The sequence below is a fragment of the Schistocerca cancellata genome, chromosome 2 (genome assembly GCF_023864275.1).
Source record: "Schistocerca cancellata isolate TAMUIC-IGC-003103 chromosome 2, iqSchCanc2.1, whole genome shotgun sequence".
Taxonomy (NCBI): Eukaryota; Metazoa; Arthropoda; class Insecta; order Orthoptera; family Acrididae; genus Schistocerca; species Schistocerca cancellata.
Window position 1 is genome coordinate 12,265,605 of NC_064627.1, and position 24,035 is coordinate 12,289,639.

General features: G+C 40.3%; 1 protein-coding gene across 1 annotated transcript in view; it reads left to right on the forward strand.

Moving 5' to 3' along the window:
- LOC126161309 (putative E3 ubiquitin-protein ligase UNKL) overlaps positions 1–24,035 on the forward strand; it is a 282,513-nt gene that overhangs the window by 36,326 nt on the left and 222,152 nt on the right. The window contains exons 4-5 of the mRNA XM_049917062.1: positions 9,350–9,449; positions 23,137–23,272. Coding sequence (XP_049773019.1) covers positions 9,350–9,449; positions 23,137–23,272 — 236 coding nt within the window. The remainder of the gene's footprint in view (positions 1–9,349; positions 9,450–23,136; positions 23,273–24,035) is intronic.

Consider the following 24,035-nt stretch of genomic DNA (forward strand, 5'->3'; position numbering starts at 1 on the left):
GTAAATATTTTCTTCATTAGATGTTGACACAGAATAACAAATAACTCTCACCCATCAAACTTACTTTTACTTACAGTATCAGTGAGTAACAGCTGGGAAAAATTACAACAAACACTTCAACAAATAAAATTAGCTCAAATGAGATTGCCAAACTGCAAAATTATCAAAAGTTATGAAAAGGAAAGTTGCTACTCACCATATAGCGGAGATGCTGAGTTGCAGATAGGCACAACAAAAAATCTGTCACAAATAAGCTTCTGATCAATGAGGCCTCTGTCAAAAAGACACACACACACACACACACACACACACACACACACACACATTACTCTCGCACAGACATGACTGCAATCTCTGGCAGCTGAAGCCACTCTCCAAGCAGCATAACACAACACACGATGATAGCAGAATGCAAAAACTCGCTAAAACTCTTGCCCTGCAGGAACTAGAGCAACATTCACACCACCTCAAAAAACTCTCTACCCTGCTCACTTCCTGCTCTTGCTTTGGAGTACAACTGTCCACCACCTCTATAACAACCTCCAAATCTCCCCCGTGTCCCTCATAGCTGACAATGCTACTCTCTCAGACCTACTACACTTACTCCACCCTCCAAACTCCCTCCCACCGTCGTACAGAATCAAGAACCTAAACAGACTCGAAACAGTCATGACCCTTTCCTCCAGATGCCTTAGCCCCATAGAAATACCAACCCTTTTCAAAGGCCTTACCGTTTGCCCCACTCCCAAATTCAAACATGCAGGACTTGTTAAAAACCTTCTCTCCTTATCCTGGTCCCTACAGTGGAAACACTTTTTCACCAACAACCTTACCAATCGGACTCCACCAAAAACTAATGTTGAACCCTGCATGACTCAGTTCACTCCTCCATCCAGTCATGATCCACCCCCACTGCTCCAAAATCACCCCCTGTTAACTTTCCAGAATTTTTAACCTTGAACCTTGCCTCACCATCATTCCCCAAATCCCTCAACAAGCAAACTAACCTTACATCCTCACAAAGAACTGTAGCCTACCATCCAAAAACTGATTCTGACCTAATCCTACCTGCAGACAAAGGCTCTTCCACTGTTGTTTTGAACTGCAAGGATTACCTGGCAGAAGGACTCCACCAGCCACCTGCAAACATTGCCACAGTGACCCCATTCCAGAAATCCAGCAGGATCTCCAGTCATTCCTCAATCCTTAGGCCCATCCCAGAACCTCTCCCCAGAGTCCATCACGCTGCTCATACCTACCAGTCCCTGCATTCCTACTTTCTACATGCTTCCTAAATTGCATAAATCCAACCACCCAGGACGCCCCATTGTGGCTGGTTACAGTCCTCCGACTGAGAGAATCTTGTCCCTTGTAGATCAACCAACACCTTCAATCTGTTACCTGGATCCTACCCTCCTATATTTAAAAAATCGAACATTTCCTCCACTGACTCTCCACAGTTCATCTCCGTTTACCTCACGCTGCCCTGCTTGCCACTATTGATGCCACCTCCCTTTACACTAACATCCCTAATGCTCACGGCCTTACTACTATTGAACATTACCTTTCCCAATGCCCGATGGATTCCAAACCGACCACCTCCTTCCTAGTCGCCCACAATTACGAGGGTTGAATCAAAAGTTAATTGGGTTTGGATGGGAATATTTTAATAAATCAAATGCAGAAATAATCCTTAGAATATGATCTTTAAATGCCAATATTCATTTTTCTACATAATCACCCGCCAGTTGGATACATTTCTGCCAATGATGAACAAGTTTTGTGAAGCCATCACGGAAGAAGTCGACACCCTGTTTCAACAATTTCAACAATCACAATCTCACAGTTCTCTCAACGTCTTCATCAGAGCATGATGATGTCTCTGCAGATCGTCTTTCATTATCGGGAACAGATGGAAGTCATGCTGTAAATTTATTGTTGTTCCACCGTCGAGGAAATCAACTCGGATAACACCGTCTCCATCCCAGAAGACAGTGGCGATGACTTTTCCATCTGAGGGCTGCGTCTCGAATTTCTTTTTCTGGGGCGAGTCTTTGTGACGATATTCCATAGATATGTAGATGATGTACTGTGTATGTGGACAGGTACCGACAGACAACTGATTAAATTCACAACACAAAAACATACAATTCACCATGGAGCTAGGTGAAAAATCCATTAACTTTTTAGACCTTAAAATAGATATCACCACAAATACACATACTTTCAAAATTGACAGAAAACCCACAACAACAGAAACAGTAATACTCTTATGTTCACAACATCCAGTAACACACAAACATGCAGCTTTCCACTCCATTGTACATGGCCTCACATCCATACCAATGTCAAAACAGAATTTCCAAACAGAAGTAGACACCATTAAATCTATTGCATATAACAATATCTATAACCTTGAATTAGTTGACAAAATCCTGCACAAGAAACAAAGAAGGAAACTCTTGCTCTACATTTATGCCCCATCTGCAATAACAACCACACCAAAAACCAACTGGTGTACTATTCCATATCTAGGTAAACTATCAGACAAACTAGCCAAAACACTGAAATCCCAAAACTATAAAACATCATTTTATGTAAGAGGCACTACAGCTAATCTCCTATTCAACAGCAAGGACAAAACTGATAAACTAAGCAACAATGCGGTCTACAAATTAACCTGCTCTGACTGAAAGAAACTGTGCATTGGTCAAACAGGCCGGGCCACATCAACAAGGCGACTGAACATGAACTCAGCTGGAGATTAAATAAATCAGACACCACCTTTGCTGAACATGTCCTCAAAGGAGGACACAAATATCTAACACACACAGAAGTGGTACATATAGCCAACAATGGCAGAAAACTCTACCTAATAGAAGCACTTGAAATTACCACACACTTAGCCCTAAATCCCCAGCTGGTTCTAAATGACTAATTGCAACTGAGCACATCACCACTCTTAAACTTTACACAATAAAGTAACCCTGCTACTAACCACAAAGCGTCCCAGTAGTAAACAAATTCACACCCCAGTATAATGTAATAACCCTTATGCATTACATTCCTAACAGTAACTCAACTGTAACAATGTAATATTTGGTATATAGTAATACACAATTTTTCTAATAACAAAATGTAACCCCAAAAGAAAACATCGCTGTTGTATAACCAACAATTAGTGTCCAGTGCAACTGTTCACAACAAATACCAAAAAATTGTAATTTTGTAATAATGTGTATTCTAAATAATTCTAATTGTTGTCATACATGGTACTGACAAACCATAAAATGAGATTTATTATATTAAAGAACAGTTTTACAGAACGAAAAATCAAAGATCCATTTGAAAATTCCATAGACAATACCACAACTAAAGATCATATGTAAGTGCGTTGTATCTTAGTAACAATAGCCAGTAGTTATCGTAAGATGGCCTAATAAGTTGAAAACTAGTTCATACAAATAAAAATCTGTAGAACAAAAAATGCCTAAATGTTATTCAACCCTCAATATTCCATAGACTGACGTTTCGTCTCGGAGTCGTAATGGTGTACCCACGTTTCATCTGTCACAGTTGAATGGAGAAAGGCATCACCTTCGTTCTCGTAATGCGAGAGGAGTTCCTGGCAAATTCCAAGCCTGTGTGCTTTCATTTCAGGAGTCGACGTCTGGGATACAAATCGCGCACAGATCATCCGATAGCGAAGCAAAGCAATAATGTGACCCACACATTCTTGTGAAATGCCGATTGTGCTTGCAATTTCTCTCTGAGTGATACGACAATTGTCCTGAATCAATCTGTCAACATTTTGCTTGTGAAACTGGGTGTCCACCTCTTTGTTTGTCAGGCAGGTCAGATGTTCCCACCTCACCATCTTTAAGCATACTCGCCCGACGACTTACAGTACTCACATCAACACAATCACCATAAACTGCTTTCGTTCTCTGATGAATCTCCTTTGGGGTGACACCTTGTGCTGTAAAGAATTCAATGACTGCACGTTGCTTAAATCGCATTGACCAATCATCTGTAACAACACAACCGTTTAATGCTAAGGCTTCCTGCCAACTGGAGCTGTAGAGAAGAGGCTACAGAACAAGCCAGTGCCTGCCGCATACCTATGCTGCCAACTGTTGAAGAGTTATGAAGATGGAGGCATTACTTTTGAGTCAACCTTCGTACTTCTCCTTTGAAGGCATTATCTACAAACAAATCCGGGGTACAGCTATGGGCACCTGCATGGTGCCATCCTATGCTACCTTACTCGTGCTCTATCTAAAGGAATCCTTTCTAAACACCCAGAATCCTAAACCCATCACTCGGTTCAGGTTCAGTGATAAAATCTTTGCAATCTGGATCGAGGGTGAGGACACACTATCCGTGTTCCTCCAGAGCCTCAACTGCTTCTGCCCCATTTGCTTCACATGCCACCTTCCTAGACGTTGACCTCCATCTCAAAGATGGCTACATCAGTACCTCTCTCCATATCAAACCTACTAACCTCCATCAATATCTCAACTTAGGCGGCTGCCAACCGTTTCGTACCAAGAAGTCCCTTTCATACAACCTAGCCAACTGTGCATCGCATCTGCAGTGATGAGCAGTCCTCCTTGAAATATACCAAGGGTCTCACTGAACCCTGAGCAGACCGTAATTATCCTCCTAACCTTGTACAAAAACAAATCTCCCATGCCTTATCTTTCCAGTCTCCCACCATCTCCCAAAATTTCACCATCTGGCGACAGAGGAGCATTTCCCTCAAAAATCAGTGCCATCCAGGACTGGATCAGCTGAATTAAATTTTCCGCCAGGGTTTCGGCTACTTCTCTCCCTCTCCCTCCCTCTCCCTCCCTCTCCCTCCCTCTCCCTCCCTCTCCCTCCCTCTCCCTCTCTCTCCCTCTCTCTCCCTCTCTCTCCCTCTCCCTCCCTCTCTCCCTCCCCCTCCCTCTCCCCCTCCCTCTCCCTCCCTCTCCCTCTCCCTCTCCCTCTCCCCCAGCACTCCCCCCTGCCCCCACCCTCCCCCACCCACCCTCTTCCGGAGAAATTGCAGTGACAATCTGGAAGTGTCAAAGTGTTGTCTATAGGATATAAGAGACAACCTTTGATGGCCTGTCTGAAAACCTTTCAATACTGTATGTAATATACTGTTTTATAATTGAGCAGAAGAAGAACGAATGCTGGTATCACTGCGAATATGTCGATTTACTTCTCAGTTACGGACAAAATTTCACAGTCTACTAGGCTGCCAGTGACTGACAACCCTCCATGTGTGTCTACCAATTCAGCTGTACTTGCGCAATACATTTCAGGCACATAAGCAGAAGATAATTGCCTATCTCTCACTGTAAACTGCTGGAGCCATGTAACGAGCCTTTCTGTGAACAGCAATTTCTCAGAGCTCTCAATGTGTCCCTCAGTACGGCCCCATTTCTTAACTGGTCACAGCCGTATGACTCGGCACCTGAATACGGATTATAAATGCCACCTACTGGAGGTTCGCAGTTGTACGTGGCTGAGAGTCGGTGGGCAGTACCATCACTCAATCTTCGATTGGGCGAAAACATAACGTCCACGGCAACTAGAGACCAATTAGTGTAATGATTGTGTGATGCAAATTGCACCAGATGATATTGTTTTGTCGAATGCTCAAACCGCGAGACATTTCATACACTTATCATCGTGTCTTCTTGTGAGGAACATCCGCAGCTGACCGTACGGTCTCATCGAAAATGGCCATTCTTCGGGCCCCCACCGTACGCCAGCATGTTATCACTGTCATTTTCGACTTGCAGGAGTCGTATGGTAGTGCCAGGCATCACCAAATTTAGCCGAATACCACAACTGGCATTTCCGAGATGCTCTGCCGACATTTACGGAAAACTTTTTGTCACCTAACTGTTTCTGGTTATAGTCAGTGCATCCTTCAATTCCCCATAGGTTCAAAACTGCACGCTTTGGGCTCAACAGGCACAAGTTGTACGGAAGACTGTGTTCGTGTGGGTTGCCCCTGCCCTTTCTGTGATGACTGTTGTATGTGGACCGTGTGAGATGACGTCACGATCAGCACACTGGACTTGCATTTGGAGGATGTAACCTATCCGGCCATCTAGATTTAGATTTTCTGTGATTTCCCTAAATTGTTTAAAGCAAATGAGAGTACGGTCCCTTCGAAAGGACACATCCTCTTTCCTTTCACGTCCTTCCCTAATCCGAGCTCGTACTCCGTCTCTCGTCGTCGACAGGGTGCCGAATACCGACGTTCCTACCTATCACCTCCGGAATGGCTCCCACTCTGTGGGCTCGGTCAGGAACAGACTCCGAGGAGCCTCTTTTCGAGCTCTCCACTGTGAATCCCTGTCTTCTCCCACTGACAGATGAGTCGCACATTTTTTGTTAATACTCGAGGAACAGATGCCTCGGATTTGTCACAGATTTCCATTTTGTGGACTGTCGCTCCTACAATAAACCGACAGTTACCCCGTATCCGTCATCTTAAGGTGAGTTACGTTTGGAAGCATAATGCTTTCTGCTTTCGTAGCCATTCGTCTTGGGGTGCCGATCCTGCCACCCGCCCACCCCGACAGACCACTGTTCTCGTCACAACTAGACTACAGGTGGCAGGTATTCGGTCGACGAAACCTTTGGCTTCGGGACTGGTGGACCGAATTCACCTTTGTGTGCCCAGGTTAACTGCCGATACCGTCCATACGAGTCCGAGCGACATTCTTCGAGTGGAAGCTGGGATTGAACCTTTACGGTCTCAGTGCCACCTATCGTTAGTCGATTTCTGACTGCCAGTTCTGTGGTAATCCAAATTGTCGAGTTCTTATATTACGCTGTATTGATAATTTTTACTTATGGACCGTCTGACAGCAACTGAATAAAACACAGTCTTAGTACCATACGCGTTTCGCCTTTATTTTCTGCAAGGCATCATCAGTGGCAGGTTGCGCGGAATGAATGCCAATTTGCGGTATTTTACCACGCTCCACAGCACTATGAACTGAACGCTGTTTCAATGCATTGCATTGAAACAAGTGTTCAGTTCATAGTGCTGTGGAGTGTGGAGAAAAACCGCAAATTGGCATTCATGAGAAGAACAACAACACCAAAAATTCAACAGGAGCGTAATATGTAAGAGATTGTCCGCGCAACGTGCCACTGATGATGCCTTACAGAAAATAAAGGCGAAACGCGTGTGGCATTAAAATTGTGTTTTATTCAGTTAGTGTCAGATGGTCCATAACTAAAAATTATCAATATACCGTAATATTACACGCAACGGAGGAAGACAGGACTACAAAAGTTGAAGATGTCGAGTTCTTTTTTTCTCCAATTAGTGCCACCCCTGACAATTGTCCTGTGGTGCATTTCTGAATTGGAATGCATTTAGAAATTTGTACATATCTTCACCTCCACCTTCTACAATGTCCCCAGGGGCTGAACACTGACAACCCCCTTCCCTCCACCTGCCACCACCTGCCCCCTGTACCTACCCAGTTGACAGGTACATGTAGATGTATTCCAAGTTTCCTGAAACACTTGGTGGAATATAAATAATCAAAGGAATGAAGGTAATAACTGTCTATAGTAGAGATGTTGAGTGCTCAATAGCCACATAAATGTGACTGAAAACATGCTTTTGGGTTATAGTCTTCTTCAGGACTTAATATTACAGCACACACACAAAAAAGTGCACAGCTGTGTTGTCATTGCAGACTACCTTGTACTGGCAGTGTGTGTGTGTGTGTGTGTGTGTGTGTGTGTGTGTGTGTGTGCGCGCGCGCGTGCGCACGCGTGCGCACGCTCACGTGCGTGGGTGGGTGTGTGCGCGTACGTACATACAAATTCAAAGTGGTAATACTAGAAACTTAAAGAAATGAATGTACTGTGATATTGCCCAAATTAGAAAAGTAAGTATGTTATCATCATACACATTGATAATTAACATTTGATTGAGGTACTATAGATTTGGAATACTATTCTGTTGAGGCAGTGTGTATAAAAGTAATCCAATTTTTTGTAGCAATATTTTGATCTATTTGTATTACCATATCTAAAACATTGTCTTGTGTGAGCAACAAGATGCCACATGTGAAGTACTTTAAACCAAATGCTGCTGTTCTTTCATGTCAGGTTTCGTGGGACTGACTTCCGGAAACTGTAATATAAAATTCCATTTATTTTTTAGTATATAGGAAATCTTACAATTTATTACAGCAGAGTTACAGTTAACGTAACAATCGTTGATGAGGTGTATTAACTTAATGTCCTATTGTTACTACAAGTACACGTAATATGAAATTTCCACTTGTGTAGTGAAGCTGTGTCTAAATTATTGAAATGGCATTGAACTTGCCATGTACATTTCTGACAGTGTAGACTTTTTCTGAGAGATTAAGTGTGAATATTCAAAGTAATATATATATTTATTTTGCATGTACCGGGTGATCAAAAAGTCAGTATAAATTTGGAAACTTAATAAACTACGGAATAATGTAGATGGAGAGGTAAAAATTGACACACATGGTTGGAATGACATGGGGTTTTATTAGAACCAAAAAACCAAAGTTTACAAAATGTCCGACAGATGGCGTGTCGTTTGGTGATGATTGTGTGCTCAGCCGCCCCTTTCGTCATGCTTGGCCTCCCAGGTCCCCAGACCTCAGTTCGTGCAGTTATAGGCTTTGGGGTTACCTGAAGTCGCAAGTGTATCGTGATCGACCGACATCTCGAGGGATGCTGAAAGACAACATCCGACGCCAATGCCTCACCATAACTCCGGACATGCTTTATTCCTCGACTACAGCTATTTTTGAGGAATGATGGTGGATATATTGAGCATTTCCTGTAAAGAACATCCTCTTTGCTTTTTCTTACTTTGTTATGCCAATTATTGTTATTCTGATCAGATGAAGCGCCATCTGTCAGACTTTTTTTTTTAATAAAACCCGATGTCATTCCAAGCATGTGTGTCAATTTGTATCTCTATCTATATTATTCCGTGATTTATTCAGTTTTCAAATTTATACTGATTTTTTGATCACTTGGTAGTATTTATTCAGGGTTGTTTGAGAAGTAATTCTTTTGGTTATCTGTTGTAGTTTTCTTCCTTGTAAATGTAGGCAAATAGATGTTATCTTTTTTATCGTGCTGAGTGTAGTTGCTGATTCGTATGATACTGTCCTCACAAGCGTTTCTTGTTTTCCTTATCCCCGCATAATGTAAAACTCATCTTGCTCATTGCATGATGTTTGTATTGATGCAAATGAGACAATAATAAAGCAATGATGGATAATTTGTATTTATGCTTCTTCATATTGTATGTCATGTTATGTTCTTACAGCTGCTAGAACATCCTGAATCAGATCCAAGTGTCATAAGTAATGGACCAAATGCACTGGATAAGGAACGAAATTTAATGAATGAAGACCCTAAGTGGCAAGGTAACTATATGACCTATCGTAGCACAGTACTCACATATTATGCTCACAGGGGGAAGATGGAAATACAGTGTAGTGCTTCGAGAATTTCGGAGTAAATTCTAGAACCACTCGGCCTTCCACCGTTTTGAACACCCGATATTTTAGAGGTGAGTGAGAGAAACGAATACAACCTTTTTGTATGTGCAGGTCAAAAAGCAGTTACGAGAAAAAGATACCGTATTTACTCGAATCTAAGCCGCACTTTTTTTCCGGTTTTTGTAATCCAAAAAACCGTCTGCGGCTTAGAATTGAGTGCAAAGCAAGCGGAAGTTCTGAAAAATGTTGGTAGGTGCCGCCACAACTAACTTCTGCCGTCGAATATATGTAGCGCTACACAAGCATGCTTTGTAAGCACAAAGATAAATACTGGCGCCAAAACCTTTTTTTTTTTTCTCCGCCCCGAGTTTCGACCACTGCATTTTCATACATTGTCCAACGAAGTAAATACAAATTCCGTATTGTTCATCTTCGAATGTAGCAGAATTTCAATGTACTACGAAAATCCGACTGGCAAGACTGTTAGGGATGTTTGTCAATATGGCCAACTCTACGTTCCGAGTTTTTTCCTACCTGTGAGAAGAGATGGTTGCTAATAGGAACCTGATGAAATGTGGATCACATGCAGTATTCTCTTCACCATAAGAATAATACGAAAATAAACATTTTGCCATGTATTCTTTCGTGTTTGCTGCTATCTCATTTAAATCCTGTCTACCTAATAAACTACGAAACAAGAGTGAAACAACAGCAAACGCGGAAGAATATACGTATCGTGTCATGTTTATAATCGTGTTATTCTTATGCCTAATAGTGATATAGTCAGAAATGAAGCACGGCAACTGACTAGATTTTAAATGTAAGATGACTAATTTCTGAGCAGAATTTGATGTACTAAAGAAGCGGCCGCAAAGATTTTCAAACGGAGAAAAATTTGCGCCTAACTCTCGTTCAGAACATGTTCTATCATACGCAGTCTATTATTTGGTTCTTGTTGATCATTATCAAAGAAAGCAGCAGTGTAAGTAACAACAAAATGTAGTCTCTTGCCATTGTTTCGCTAATGAGACGATTCCTCTTTTTTTATTTATTTATTTTTTTTTTCTTTTAAGTGGCGGTAGCGCGCACAAAAGCAAGTCATGCCGCGAGCGGCGACAGGCCGTGAACACGCACTATCAGAATGCGACTAACAATGCATGACACAGTACAGTAATGCATTTTCAGCTTAGAGTGACGTAAACACCTATAACAAAGAAAACGGCACTTATCAGATCAAAGCAAAATAAGCAATTGATTCAAGCACGTGAAAAAGGAAGGGTACCCGTATAAATACGGACGGAACGCCTGACGCATGGCAATGGCTACCTGGTAAAGCTTAACTGCTAAGCTTACGACTCGAACCAAACTACTATAGCTGTATCGTCTTTCATTCGACCTAAATTGTGTCTCATATTACAATGGACCAACTTTGTTTCGATTTGGAGGTGCGGCCTAAAACTTTTCTCTCCCCTTGAATTTCGAGTCTCAAATTTCAGGTGCGGCTTAGATTCGGGAAATATTTTTTTCCTTTATTTCGAGTCTCATTTTTCAGGTGCGGCTTAGATTCGAGTAAATACGGTAGACCTGGCAGCCGAACGGCGGCAGACGAGTACCTGCTGTACGGTTCACAGAGTTTCTGTGTAAGGGTCGAGAAGAACAAGGAAAGTTTCTGTAGTATTCTGTGCTCTTTAGTGTATGTGTTGACTGTAGAAAGACTAATGAACAATTGAATATAGATTTCTATGTTCATTCATGTATTGGACTTGTCTGAGAATAGAGACTTTTGTATTATTTCCAGTCTTGGCTATGAACGAACCAAGACACATGTATGCTATTTGAATATGTGTGAATGAGTCTAATGTTTAAGGAATAATTTAGCTTGCAGAAGTTATTGTCTGTGAAAGTTGAAAATATATAGTGATTGAACTGAAAAGTATTTTATGAGTACCACAATTATTTCAAGGATAGAGAAGTCTTTTAATAAACTCCTTTAACCAGCTACAGTCTTTGGACAAGAAGCTTTCGGGAGATTGACATAGCTGATTACCCAGAGAAGAGGATCGGCTACACACAACATGCAAGTTAACTGAATTGAGAGGCGTGTGAGCCTTGCAACCCAATACCCCACTGTCTCTTGTCATCCGAAAAACATTAGAACGTGGCGACCGTGGCAGTAACAAGGTGATGTAGAACCGTCACAATAATCAACCATAAGTGCATATTTCTGTATGTGCACATTCTTTCCCCCTACAACACTTGACGCTTCTCACATGCTTTTAATCTGTACTTTCATTGTTTGCGTCTTCGTGTTATGGTGTGTGTATGTGGAAGTGTGTTTGTGTAGCCAGATTCTTTGGCCTACTTATATGAAATAAGTTGAAGGTTATTGGAAACCACGGAAAATAAGGACTTCAGCAATAGAAGTATGTGCATATGGAAAGAGGAAAAGATAGACCGGTACTCAGATGAGAAGTAAGAAAGGAAAAAGTAGAAATGGTTGCCAAGATCGAAGAAGAGAAAGAAGATGGCTCCCAAAGACAGGAAACCCTTCCCACCCCCCTTCCCCAGGATCCCTACTTCGCCGGTACTTGAGTGAGAAGCCGGAGGAGGTATGATGTTAAACATCTCTTAAAGAACGGATATTCTCACCTTCACCTTTGAAGTCCCCGAAGAAAAATCTTAGCAACCCCTATGGAACAGCAAATGGTGAAGAATCAGTCACACTTGTCTGCGAAGGTTGTCTGAAAGGTGTGGTGTGTGTGTGTAGTGTTAGTCATGCTTGTACTTGCACTATCCACCCCTTCCAAATCTAATGCAAACCCTCCCATCCACTTCATGTCTCATAAAAGGTATAGAATGTTCTATGAAAATAGAAAATTATACACTACAATAACATAGTTGTTTAGTCATTCAGTTTATACTATACTTTTATACACATATAAAATTCTCTGTTCAGTTTATATCGTCTCGACAACACATGGTTTAAATAGTACCATCATATTATACTTTCCAAAAATATAACATTCTGTTTGTTTCACTTCAAGTCTAGAGATCACTGTTCATCCATGATTCTCTTAAATTGGTCTCAATCTTGTCATCTCTGGTTTCCTACATACTAAAATTATAGGATATTTTAAGAATTCAAGAACAGATTACAGAATAGTTTAAGATTTGAAGGAAATTCGGTTGCAGGAAAAATAGTACAGAAGAAACACCGAAAACAACTGGGGATCTGACGGTTGTCACTCTTCCCAATAACACAGAACGTTAACGTCCCTGGGAGACAAATGTGACTCCGTCCGGATCCCATGGATCTGACATTAACCTCACTCAATTACTTAGGGACCAATACTTCTCGTTACATTTTGTGAGAAAGCCTCCGCACAACAAAAAAATTATCACTTTACTAAGAAACACATTAGGTAAAGTTATTCTATTTTCTACTTTGTCATGGACAAGCTTGAATTCTTCGCACAAGTCGTCCATAACCTTGCATGCATCATTAAGTTCGGAAAAAGCAACCGTTGAGATGTTTCCGGAGATTATACTCTCGGAAACTTCTTGATCTTTAATTAGTTCAAATGGTTCCGCCAAACTACTTACATTTATAATGTCAAAGTTGGTTATTTTTCCTTTAAAACTTCGTCCTACATTATTTACTCATGTACTGACACCTGTAATTTGCGATTGAACTATTGGTAATAACTTGTCCTGTTTCTGAACATTCTATTTAAGGTGTGCAATCCATGTTTTAGAACATCGAACGTAACATTGCATACACTTTGAAATGATCCTAATTTTTCGACAAGTTCTATTTCTACATTATTACATTTATCTTCAATGTCAAATTGTTAATTTTATAGTTAAATCTTGAAGTTGCTCATCCTGTCTCTGGTTGAATTCAGTAAATAGTTGATTAACGTGAGTATTCAAAGCACTAGTTAATTAACCTTTCAAATCTATCTTAAAATTTTCCACTTTAGTGGTTAAAATATCAAATTCAGTCTTCAAATTTCCTATACCTTCTCGCAACTGTTTAAATTCCTTACTTTGTTCATCTGCTTTCCTTACTTTGTTCATCTGCTTTTGCACTTAACAATCCTAGTCTTATTCTGAATGTCCAATTTATTATGTACTTGAATATTCACTGTGTCTATTTCTCTACTTAAATTAGCATTCTGTGCATCTAGCCATTCCTGAAAGTTACACTTTGTGCTTCTAGTTTTTCACCTAAATTCGCACTCAGTTCATCTCTCAAGGAAGCATTTTGAGAATTTAAATTTTTACTTAGAGTAGTAATTTGAGCATTTGACTCTGTTCTTATTGAGTCTAACTTTAGACATAGTTCTTTGATTAAATTTGCTACTTCAGCCCAGTCTGGCATTTCCTTATTCACTGCCATAGCCATGGCTGGTTCTGCTAGTTACTGTTCTTGATGCATAACTTTATTGAATTTAGACCTAGTAATCATCTAAAAGAAAATTCACCACTGAGTACAATAACTACACTAACAGTTTCATTCAACAGTTCCTTCAGCTTTACCAAACAATTATTGTTTTTCACTCACCCAGCATATAGTTATAGCTGCTTTGGTGAGCGGATGTGTAATCGGCGCCAGTGGACAGCATTGGTGCTGGCGGTGCCGAATGTTAGTTTCAGCTTCGTCATCGGCGAGTGGACACGTAGTCAGCACTGGTCACTGGTGAGCAGCAGTTGGTGTTGGTGGCTGGTTACTTGCCACACCCAATCTTCTTAGTCGAAAACTTGAGGTCTTCTCTTCGTCCCCCACCCCACCCCACCCCCCACCCACTATTAGTTTTTCACGTCTTTTACTGCGTTGCACTTGTAATTTTCGTCCATTGGTTTATTGGACTCAGTACAATTATTGGAAACAGTTCTCGTATCTTGTTAGGTCTGGTTACTATGCCAACACCTAATATCATCTTCTCGTTTCTGTCTTGAAATTCCCGTTTTCTTCGGGTCCTGTCACTTAGGTCGTCACGTTCTAACAATTTTTGGATGACAAGAGACAGTGTGGTATTAAGCTGCAAGGCTCACACGTCTCTCAATTCAGTTAACTTGCATGTTGTGTGTAGCCGATCCTCTTCTCTGGGTAACCAGCTACGTCGATCTCCCAAAAGCTTCTTCTCTGAAGACTGTAGCTGATTAAAGGAGTTTATTAAAATACTTCTCTATCCTTGAAATAATTTTGGTACTCATAAAATACTTTTCAGTTCAATCACTATACGTGAGACGGAAATCGAAAGGGACCTCTTGTCGAAAATTTAGGAATTTGAGTTTTGGTAGTTTCTACATTCAGTATTAAATTCTGAACAAGCTGTAAAAAAAAAAATTATTTCTATCTCTAAATTTGAGGAAGTTGAATATTTATGACATAAAAGAGGTGTTTTGAGATATGGGCTTAAAAACAAAGATTCCATGACTTACCAAACGGGAAAGCACTGGTAGATAGGCACAATAAAAAAACACACAAACACACACACAAAATTTCAAGCTTTTGCAACCCACTGTTGCTTCGTCAGGAAAGAGGGAAGGAGAGGGATCGTCAGGAAAGAGGGAAGGAGAGGGAGAGATGAAAGGATGTGGATTTTAAGGGAGAGGGTAAGGAGTCATTCCAATCCTGGGAGCAGAAAGACTTACATTAGGGGGGAAAAAAGGACAGGTATACACTTGCGCGCGCGCGCACACACATCCATCCACACATATACAGACACAAGCTTGTCTGGACACAATCAGGGAAGACGAGAGAGCAGCCAATAGAGTCCCCCAGTCCCCCTGTTTAGACCATCCGTAAATACAGCAATACAGTTGTGGTGTTCATTTAAAATGTGATGAAATATTGTATGTAAAATGGACAAAGAAATGGTAGCTTAATGTATTTAGTGGAACATAAACAACCCATGCTCTGGCTCTAACCCTTGTAACCGCCCCCCGGTGTAAAACCTGTCCCATGCACCCTCCCACTACCACCTACTCCAGTCCTGTAACCTGGAAGGTGTACACGATCAAAGGCAGAGCCACGTGTGAAAGCACCCATGTGATTTACCAACTGACCTGCCTACACTGTGACGCTTTCTATGTGGGAATGACCAGCAACAAACTGTCCATTCGCATGAATGGACACAGGCAGACAGTGTTTGTTGGTAAAGAGGATCACCCTGTGGCTAAACATGCCTTGGTGCACAGACAGCACATCTTGGCACAGTGTTATACCGTCTGGGTTATCTGGATACTTCCCACTGACACCAACCTGTCAGAACTCCGGAGATGGGAACTTGCCCTTCAATATATCCTCTCTTCTCGTTATCCACCAGGCCTCAACCTCCGCTAATTTCAAGTTGCCGCCACTCATACCTCACCTGTCATTCAACAACATCTCTGCCTCTTCACTTCCGCCTCGACTGACATCTCTGCCCAAACTCTTTTCCTTTAAATATGTCTGCTTGTGTCTGTGTGTGTGTGTGTGTGTGTGTGTGTGTGTGTGTGTGTGTGTGCGCGAGTGTACACCTGTCCTTTTTTCCCCCTAAGGTAAGTCTTTCCGCTCCCGGGATTGGAATGACTCCTTACCCTCTCCCTTAAAACCCACATCCTTTCATCTTTCCCTCTCCTTCCCTCTTTCCTGATGAAGCAACCGTGGGTTGCGAAAGCTCAAAATTTTGTGTGTGTGTTTGGTGTTTTTTTATTGTGCCTATCTACCAGCACTTTCCCGTTTGGTATAAGATTCCATGACTTTACCAAACGGGAAAGCGCTCGTAGATAGGCACAATAAAAAAACACACAAACACACACACAAAATTTCAAGCTTTCGCAACCAACGGTTGCTTCATCAGGAAAGAGGGAAGAAGAGGGAAGGAGAAGGAAAGAAGGAAAGAGGGAAGGAGAGGGAAATAAGAAAGGATGTGCGTTTTGAGGGAGAGGGTAAGGAGTCATTCCAATCCCGGGAGCGGAAAGACTTACCTTAGGGGGAAAAAAGGACAGGTATACACTAGCGCGCGCGCACACACACACACACACACACACATATCCATCCGCATATACACAGACACAGGCAGACATTTGTAAAGGCAAAGAGTTTGGGCCCAAACTCTTTGCCTTTACAAATTTTTATATTTATTTTCATTTTCATTTCAGCCTCATGTTACACTTTCCACCTTCTAGTACCATGTCACCCTCACAACACCTCCACAGCGACCCCATTAAGTTTTATTTACACTCCCTCCGCAAACATGCCTTCGCCCTAGCCAGATTACACTCCCATAATTTATTTTCTGAGGCTTGTCTGTCATTCGGCATCACCCCCAAAGGCCTCACACTTAAAGTTCCCATCTCTGGCTGCAACCCTTCTTTCCATCAGTCCCTATACCAGTTCCAAAACCGAGCGAGGTGGCGCAGTGGTTAGCACACTGGACTCGCATTCGGGAGGACGACGGTTCAATCCCGTCTCCGGCCATCCTGATTTAGGTTTTCCGTGATTTCCCTAAATCGCTTCAGGCAAATGCCGGGATGGTTCCTTTGAAAGGGCACGGCCGATTTCCTTCCCCATCCTTCCCTCACCCGAGCTTGCGCTCCGTCTCTAATGACCTCGTTGTCGGCGGGACGTTAAACACTAATTCCCCCCCCAGTTCCAAACTGATCAATCCATTGCCCTCATCCACCTAATCCTTCATCTACACATCCACTCAGCCAATCAACACACCCATCAACTCCTATCCTTAATAAAAGTCCTCAATCTTTCCTCTCCCACATCCACACCAAACAAAGATGATGTGACTTACCAAATGAAAGTGCTGGCAGGTCGACAGACACACAAACCAACACAAACATACACACAAAATTCAAGCTTTCGCAACAAACTGTTGCCTCATCAGGAAAGAGGGAAGGAGAGGGAAAAAAAAATATATATATATATATATATATATATATTTTACACTTAAAATGTCCTTTGTGAAGTGGTTTGGAGTTTTTTTAAATTAACACTTCACAATAAATGGATTACTCCCTCATCAGAGTGTAAATATATTTGAAACCAAATAAATTGGGCCTTTGTCGAGAGAAATATAGCAAGCCCTGTGCTTACTTTTTGGCACAGTATTTATATTTTTACACTATGTTATGACATCTTTTGGATCAACTTTTGATTCTGGAGCAATTAATGGGACTAGAACCACAAGAAATTGGAATTCACAAATCCTCCAAAATAGATTGCTGAGATCCCATATTTTGTAGTTGCCAAAGGACTTGATTTTCTGTTCATAAAAAAAAGTCTGAATCGGGTCAAAGGCACTTTAACAAGAGCATTTTCGCCTCATCTTTGGCTCCGGAATATTTGTTTGGTCAGGTTCTTCTTCAGGATCTTCACTGTCGCTGACTTGAGTTTCTGGTTCACATTCTGAGCCTAGTTCTGGACACAGAATGTCTTTGTAGTTCTCTTCGCAATAGGTCCTGATATTTTTAAAAAGGTACTCGTTTTTTGTTGTCTTGTGATCCCTGGAGGAATTACTGCAGCAGGAAACCCAATGGGTCCATTGTCATTGGGGAAGATGCGGTACACAAATTCATTTCCATCAATGTCCAATTTGTAATGTACTCTACCTTTGTAGCTAACGTTGAACTCAAAGTGATTGTATTTAGTTATGGGAGGTACTTTGTTAGCATTAGTATATGGGAGGTACTTTGTTAGCATTAGTATCCTTCAAGAAATTTAGCCAGTCATATGTATTCACAGCAACTTCACGTAATTCATTTCCAACAGCAACAGCTGAGTTAATATGTGTTGTAGGTGTAGATTTCTCAATGCAGTCGCCGAACTCTTGTATGGAAGAGATATAGGTGACCCTACATTTTTTCTTTAAAAGTCCAAATGCCCAGTCACATGCAAATTTCATGTGACCAACTTGCATGAATGACAAAAGAGTTCTCTTATTTTTGTTATTACTGATTCTCCAAGCAAGATATCCTAATAAGATATTGTTCTTGTTCTGACCTACACAATTGTCATCATGAATGAACATTGTCTCTTCTCCATAACTGTAGTTTCCCAAGTAGTTGTGGAAAAGATTGACAACAATGTTGGATCCCTATGTTGTTCCTACACTTTCTGGGAGTAGATAGTTCACTTGTTTGTTCACAATCTCACACATAACCTCAAATATTCCTATTCTGAATGGTACCAAGAAATAAATAGGTCCAGGCTGCAACGGGTTACAGGGTATGTGAACCTGCTGGGCCATGTCAAAACTGTAGTGTACACAACTTCTATCACCATCTTCAAAATTTTCCTTACTATTTTTGATAGTTCCCTTATAAAACTCTATTTCTTTTGCAACAAGTTGTAGATGGGACCTCATTTTTTCAATAGTTTCCATTTTAGTTTCTTCAGGCACTGAAGCCATTGCAGTTCCTGAAGTGAAATGCTTTTCGCAAAATGCACAAAGATCTGATTTGGGCTTCATGACAACTATTTCTGGGCATATCACCTTCCAGATATTACAAAACACTCTACTTGGTACTGGTTTTACGGGCATATCATTTGTAAAGGAAGCCATGTAAGTTTCAAAAATTTTGGCTTTATTATCAGTTGAAGGTAGAAGTTTGAAATTTGCATTATACTGAGTGCTACTTCTGCCTGGTAAAATTATGGCATGTTGTTCTGCGTAATTGTGTAAAAAAACATTACAATGAACTCTGAATCAGAAAAAGAAGTCACATTCTTAGGAAGTTTTCTTGCATTACCATGAGCTTTGACAATCAATCCTGTGTCATTATACACTTTTGTTAGGTGCTTTAGTCTTTGTTGTTGGAAAACATGTAAGTGTTTCTACAAACATGCCGACCTTTTACTAAGTATTTACTTTGTGCTTGTTTCCTCTCAGTTTGTACTTTATGTTTATGAGCTGTCAAAGAAGAATCTTGAAGTTACACACCACAATTGGCCTAAAATTACTTGATCTAATATGTTGACTTTGTTCTCATAATGATCAATCTCAGAACATTCACGATGCATTTCCAAATATTCATCAACAGAATAGTAATTGCAACATTCTTCTTTGCACCCGCAACCCGCTTTTAAAAACTCTGAAACGAGAGCATGGTCTCTGTCAGTATCAAGAGAGTCAATTAAATTTATGCAGTCATCAGTTACAACCAGGTCAAAGTCTTCAGCAGCATCATTCTCATCTTCAGCTTGATCACTATTAACGTTTCATTCTATTTCAATAATAACATTATCAATAACATTATCGTTTTTACCTAAGGCTTCATAAAACTTCGGAATGTCTTTTAATAAAGAAATATCAGATAGGTTAACTGACTCATCACTTGTTTCGTAACTACTTGGCATTCTTTAGGAAAAATAATCTTGAAATACTTCATAATCTTCATCACATAAATCACCACCAACACCAATATCGTTTAGTGCTTTCACAATTCTATCTTCACACATTGTGTACTTTAAACTGAGCAATTTGTGCTGTCAGCTATTCTTTAAGGGCTACCAACTATACATTGGTAACATCTCTAGGCATTCGCAAAAATAGGACCACATGTGTTGTTTGGCATTATTGAAATCACAAAACGGTTTTCTTTTATACGAAATTACTCTGAACTCCTTAAAATGCTTCTAAAATTTAAGAGATGCTAGTTTGTGAAGTACTGCATGTATAGCTGCAATATTTAGAAAAGGAACCTCTTGTAAAACCAATGTTATTTCCCCATAACGACAAGAGGTCCCTTTTCCGAAGACTGACATCGATTGCTTTTAATGATATAATTGACTCTTTTTGCATTCAAACAAGTTTCAAATCAATACGAGTGTGTACAGAATGAAGTAAACTATTATAATATAAAAAAAGAAAATCGATATTTTACACATTATTGAATGTTTTTGCTTGTACTAAAAATTTTACCCTTCAGACAAGAGGTCCCTTTTCACTTTCCACCTCACATATATTTTCAACTTTCACAGACAATAACTTCTGCAAGCTAACTTATTCCTTAAACATTAGACTCATTTACACATATTCAAATAGCATACATGTGTCTTGGTTCGTTCATAGCCAAGACTGGAAATAATTCAGGAGTCTCTCGTCTCAAACGAGTCCAATACATGAATGAACATAGAAATCTATATTCAATTGTTCATTAGTCTTTCTACAGTCAACACATACACTAAAGAGCACAGAATACTACAGAAACTTTCCTTGTTCTTCTCGACCCTTACACAGAAACTCTGTGGACTGTACAGCAGGTACTTGTCTGCCGCCGTTCGGCTGCCAGGTCTTTCTTTTTCTCGTAACTGCTTTTTGACCTGCACATACAAATAGGCGATGCACAGTAGGTTGTATTTGTTTCTCTCACTCACCTCTAAAATATCGGGTGTTCAAACCAGTGGAAGGCCAAGTGGTTCTAGAATTTACTGCGAAATTCTTGAAGCACTACAACAGGTTGACAGTACATAACTTATTAAATGCAAAACAGTCCAACAAGAGTTTCCTAAGAAATGGTATTGCAGATATTAGAGAAAGAACTGACATTATTTAACACTATTATGTATTGTGTGTGTGTGTGTGTGTGTGTGTGTGTGTGTGTGTGTGTGTGTCACCAATGGCATATATAAATCAAAGTGTTTATACAGGGTGGTCCATTGATCGTGACCGGGCCAAATATCTCACGAAATAAGTGTCTAACGAAAAAACTACAAAGAACAAAACTTGTCTAGCTTGAAGGGAGAAAGCAGATGGTGCCATAGTTGGCCTGCTAGATGGTGCTGCCATAGGTCGAACAGATATTAACTGCATTTTTAAAAAATAGGAAACCCCATTTTTTATTACATATTCGTGTAGTACGTAAAGAAATATGAATGTTTTAGTTGGACCACTTTTTTCGCTTCGTGACAGATGGCACTGTAATAGTCGCAAACATATGGCTCACAATTTTAGACAAACAGTTGGTAACAGGTAGGTTTTTGAAATTAAAATACAGAACACAGGTGCATTTGAAAATTTTATTTCGGTTGTTCCAATGTGATACACATACTTTTGTGAACTTATCATTTCTGAGAATGCATGCTATTACAGCATGATTACCTGTAAATACCACATTAATTCAACAAATGCTCAAAATGATGTCCGTCAGCTCAATGCATTTGGCAATACGTGTAACGACATTCCTCTCAACAGCGAGAAGTTCCCCTTCCATAATATTCACACATACATTGACAATGCGCTGACGCATATTGTCAGGCGTTGTCGGTGGATCACGATGGTAAATATCCTCCAATTTTCGCTGATGTTCCACTTGTCACAGCCATCGTGGATTTTCTGTTGCCCAATAGTGCATATTATGCTGGTTTAAGCTACCGCTGTTGGTGAATGACAGTTCGTCACTAAATAGAATGCGTGCAAAAAATCTGTCATCATCCTGTAATTTCTCTTGTGCCCAGTGGCACAACTGTACACGACGTTCAAAGTCGTCACCATGTAATTCCTGGTGCATAGAAATGTGGTACCGGTGCAATCGATGTTGATGTAGCATTCTCAACACCGACATTTTTGAGATTCCCAATTCTCGCACAATTTGTCAGCTACTGATGTGTAGATTAGCCACGACAGCAGCTGAAACACCTACATGGGCATCATCATTTGTTGCAGATCGTGGTTGATGTTTCACATGAGGCTGAACACTTCCTGTTTCCTTAAATAACATAACTATCTGACGAACGGTCCGGACACTTGGATGATGTCGTCCCGTTGGGCATTTTGATCACAGTAGCCATACATCAACATGATATCGACCTTTTCCACCATTGGTAAACGGTCCATTTTAACACGGGTAATGTATCATGAAGCGGAATGTTACGCGATACCACATATTTATACGTTTGTGACTATTACAGCACCATCTGTCACAAAGGGAAAAAAGTGGTCCAACTAAAACATTCATATTTCTTTACATACTACACGAATATGTAATAAAAAAAAATGGGGTTTCCTATTTTTAAAAAATGCAGTTGATATCCATTTGACCTCTGGCAGCACCAGCTAGCAGGCCAACCATAGTGCCATCTGGTTTCCCCCTTCAAGCTAGATGAGTTTCGTTCTTTGTAGTTTTTTCGTTTGATGCTTATATCGTGAGATATTTGGCCCGGTCACTATCAATGGTCCACCCTTTATATGGTGAGAATAGAATTTGATGCTCTAAGTGAGATCAAGGGGTTCTGACAATGTCGCCATCCACAGTAGGACATTTTGATGTTATTTAATGCTTTCAAGTGGTATTCATTTTTTTCCCTACACCTAATGCTTTATAGCTTTTGATATAGTACAGTAGCAAAGAATGTGAATGAGGGGGAGTACTATCAAGTCTGCTGTATGTGACTGTTCCCCGCAATCTATGTGAGCAGCAGTGCATAGTTCAGCTGCTTCTCTTACTTCCTTTTGTTGTTGTTGGATTGTAATTTGAATGCTCGTTATGACAACAATAGTATTTTTTATCATTCTGTTTATGATGAGAATAATAATTTTTTATTTCGTGTGTCATTAAATAAAAGTGGTTCTGCAAGGCTTGTGTACTAATGAGCCCATTTTCATTGTAGATACCAGTTATGTTTTAGCAAATTACAAGACCGAACTATGCAAAAGACCTCCTCGACTCTGTAGACAAGGTTACGCATGTCCCCAGTACCACAACAGTAGAGATAAACGGCGCAGCCCAAGAAAATTCAAGTACAGGTAAGGCAAACTTATAGTTCATGAAATTGCAGTCGACTTAAAAAGTCCAGGCTTCCCAGTACTGGATTCCTTATATATGACTGTTTAAGTTTCACATATATCTCATTATTAATATCTTTCTTGTAGCATAAAAATTCTTCATTTGTTACATGTACAGAGGTGTAATTTAAGTCGTAGCCTGTTATTTAACTTAAACATTCACGAACTTTTGTCCTTCATTTTCATTTGTAAATAGGGAGTGGAATGGAAAGAAAAATATCAAACTAGTTCATTTTTGAGTCCTCCCATTGACCATGTTAAATGGCCTTGTAAATATTGCTTCAAAATTGTGTACTGAATAGATCGTATGCAGCAGGCTATTGATTCACAGTTTATAAAATGTTAGAAATCACCACTTTTTGTGTGCTGATCTTTATTGCAGATATTGTTCCAACCAGGATTTCATGAATTGTTGTTTTATCACCCATGTTTCACGGGGGGCTATCTGCAATAAAGATCAGCATGCAAAAAGTGGTGATGTCTAACATTTTATAAACTGTGGATCAATAGCCTGCTGCATACGATCTATTCAGTACACAATTTTGAAGCAATATTTACAAGGCCATTTAACATGGTTAATGGGAGTACTCAAAAATGAACTAGTTTGATATTTTTCTTTCCATTCCACTCCCTATTTACAAATGAAAATGAAGGACCAAGAACTCTCATGGATATGACGGGGTATCTAGCAGAATACTGAAGTATTGTTCTATGTATGTTAGCC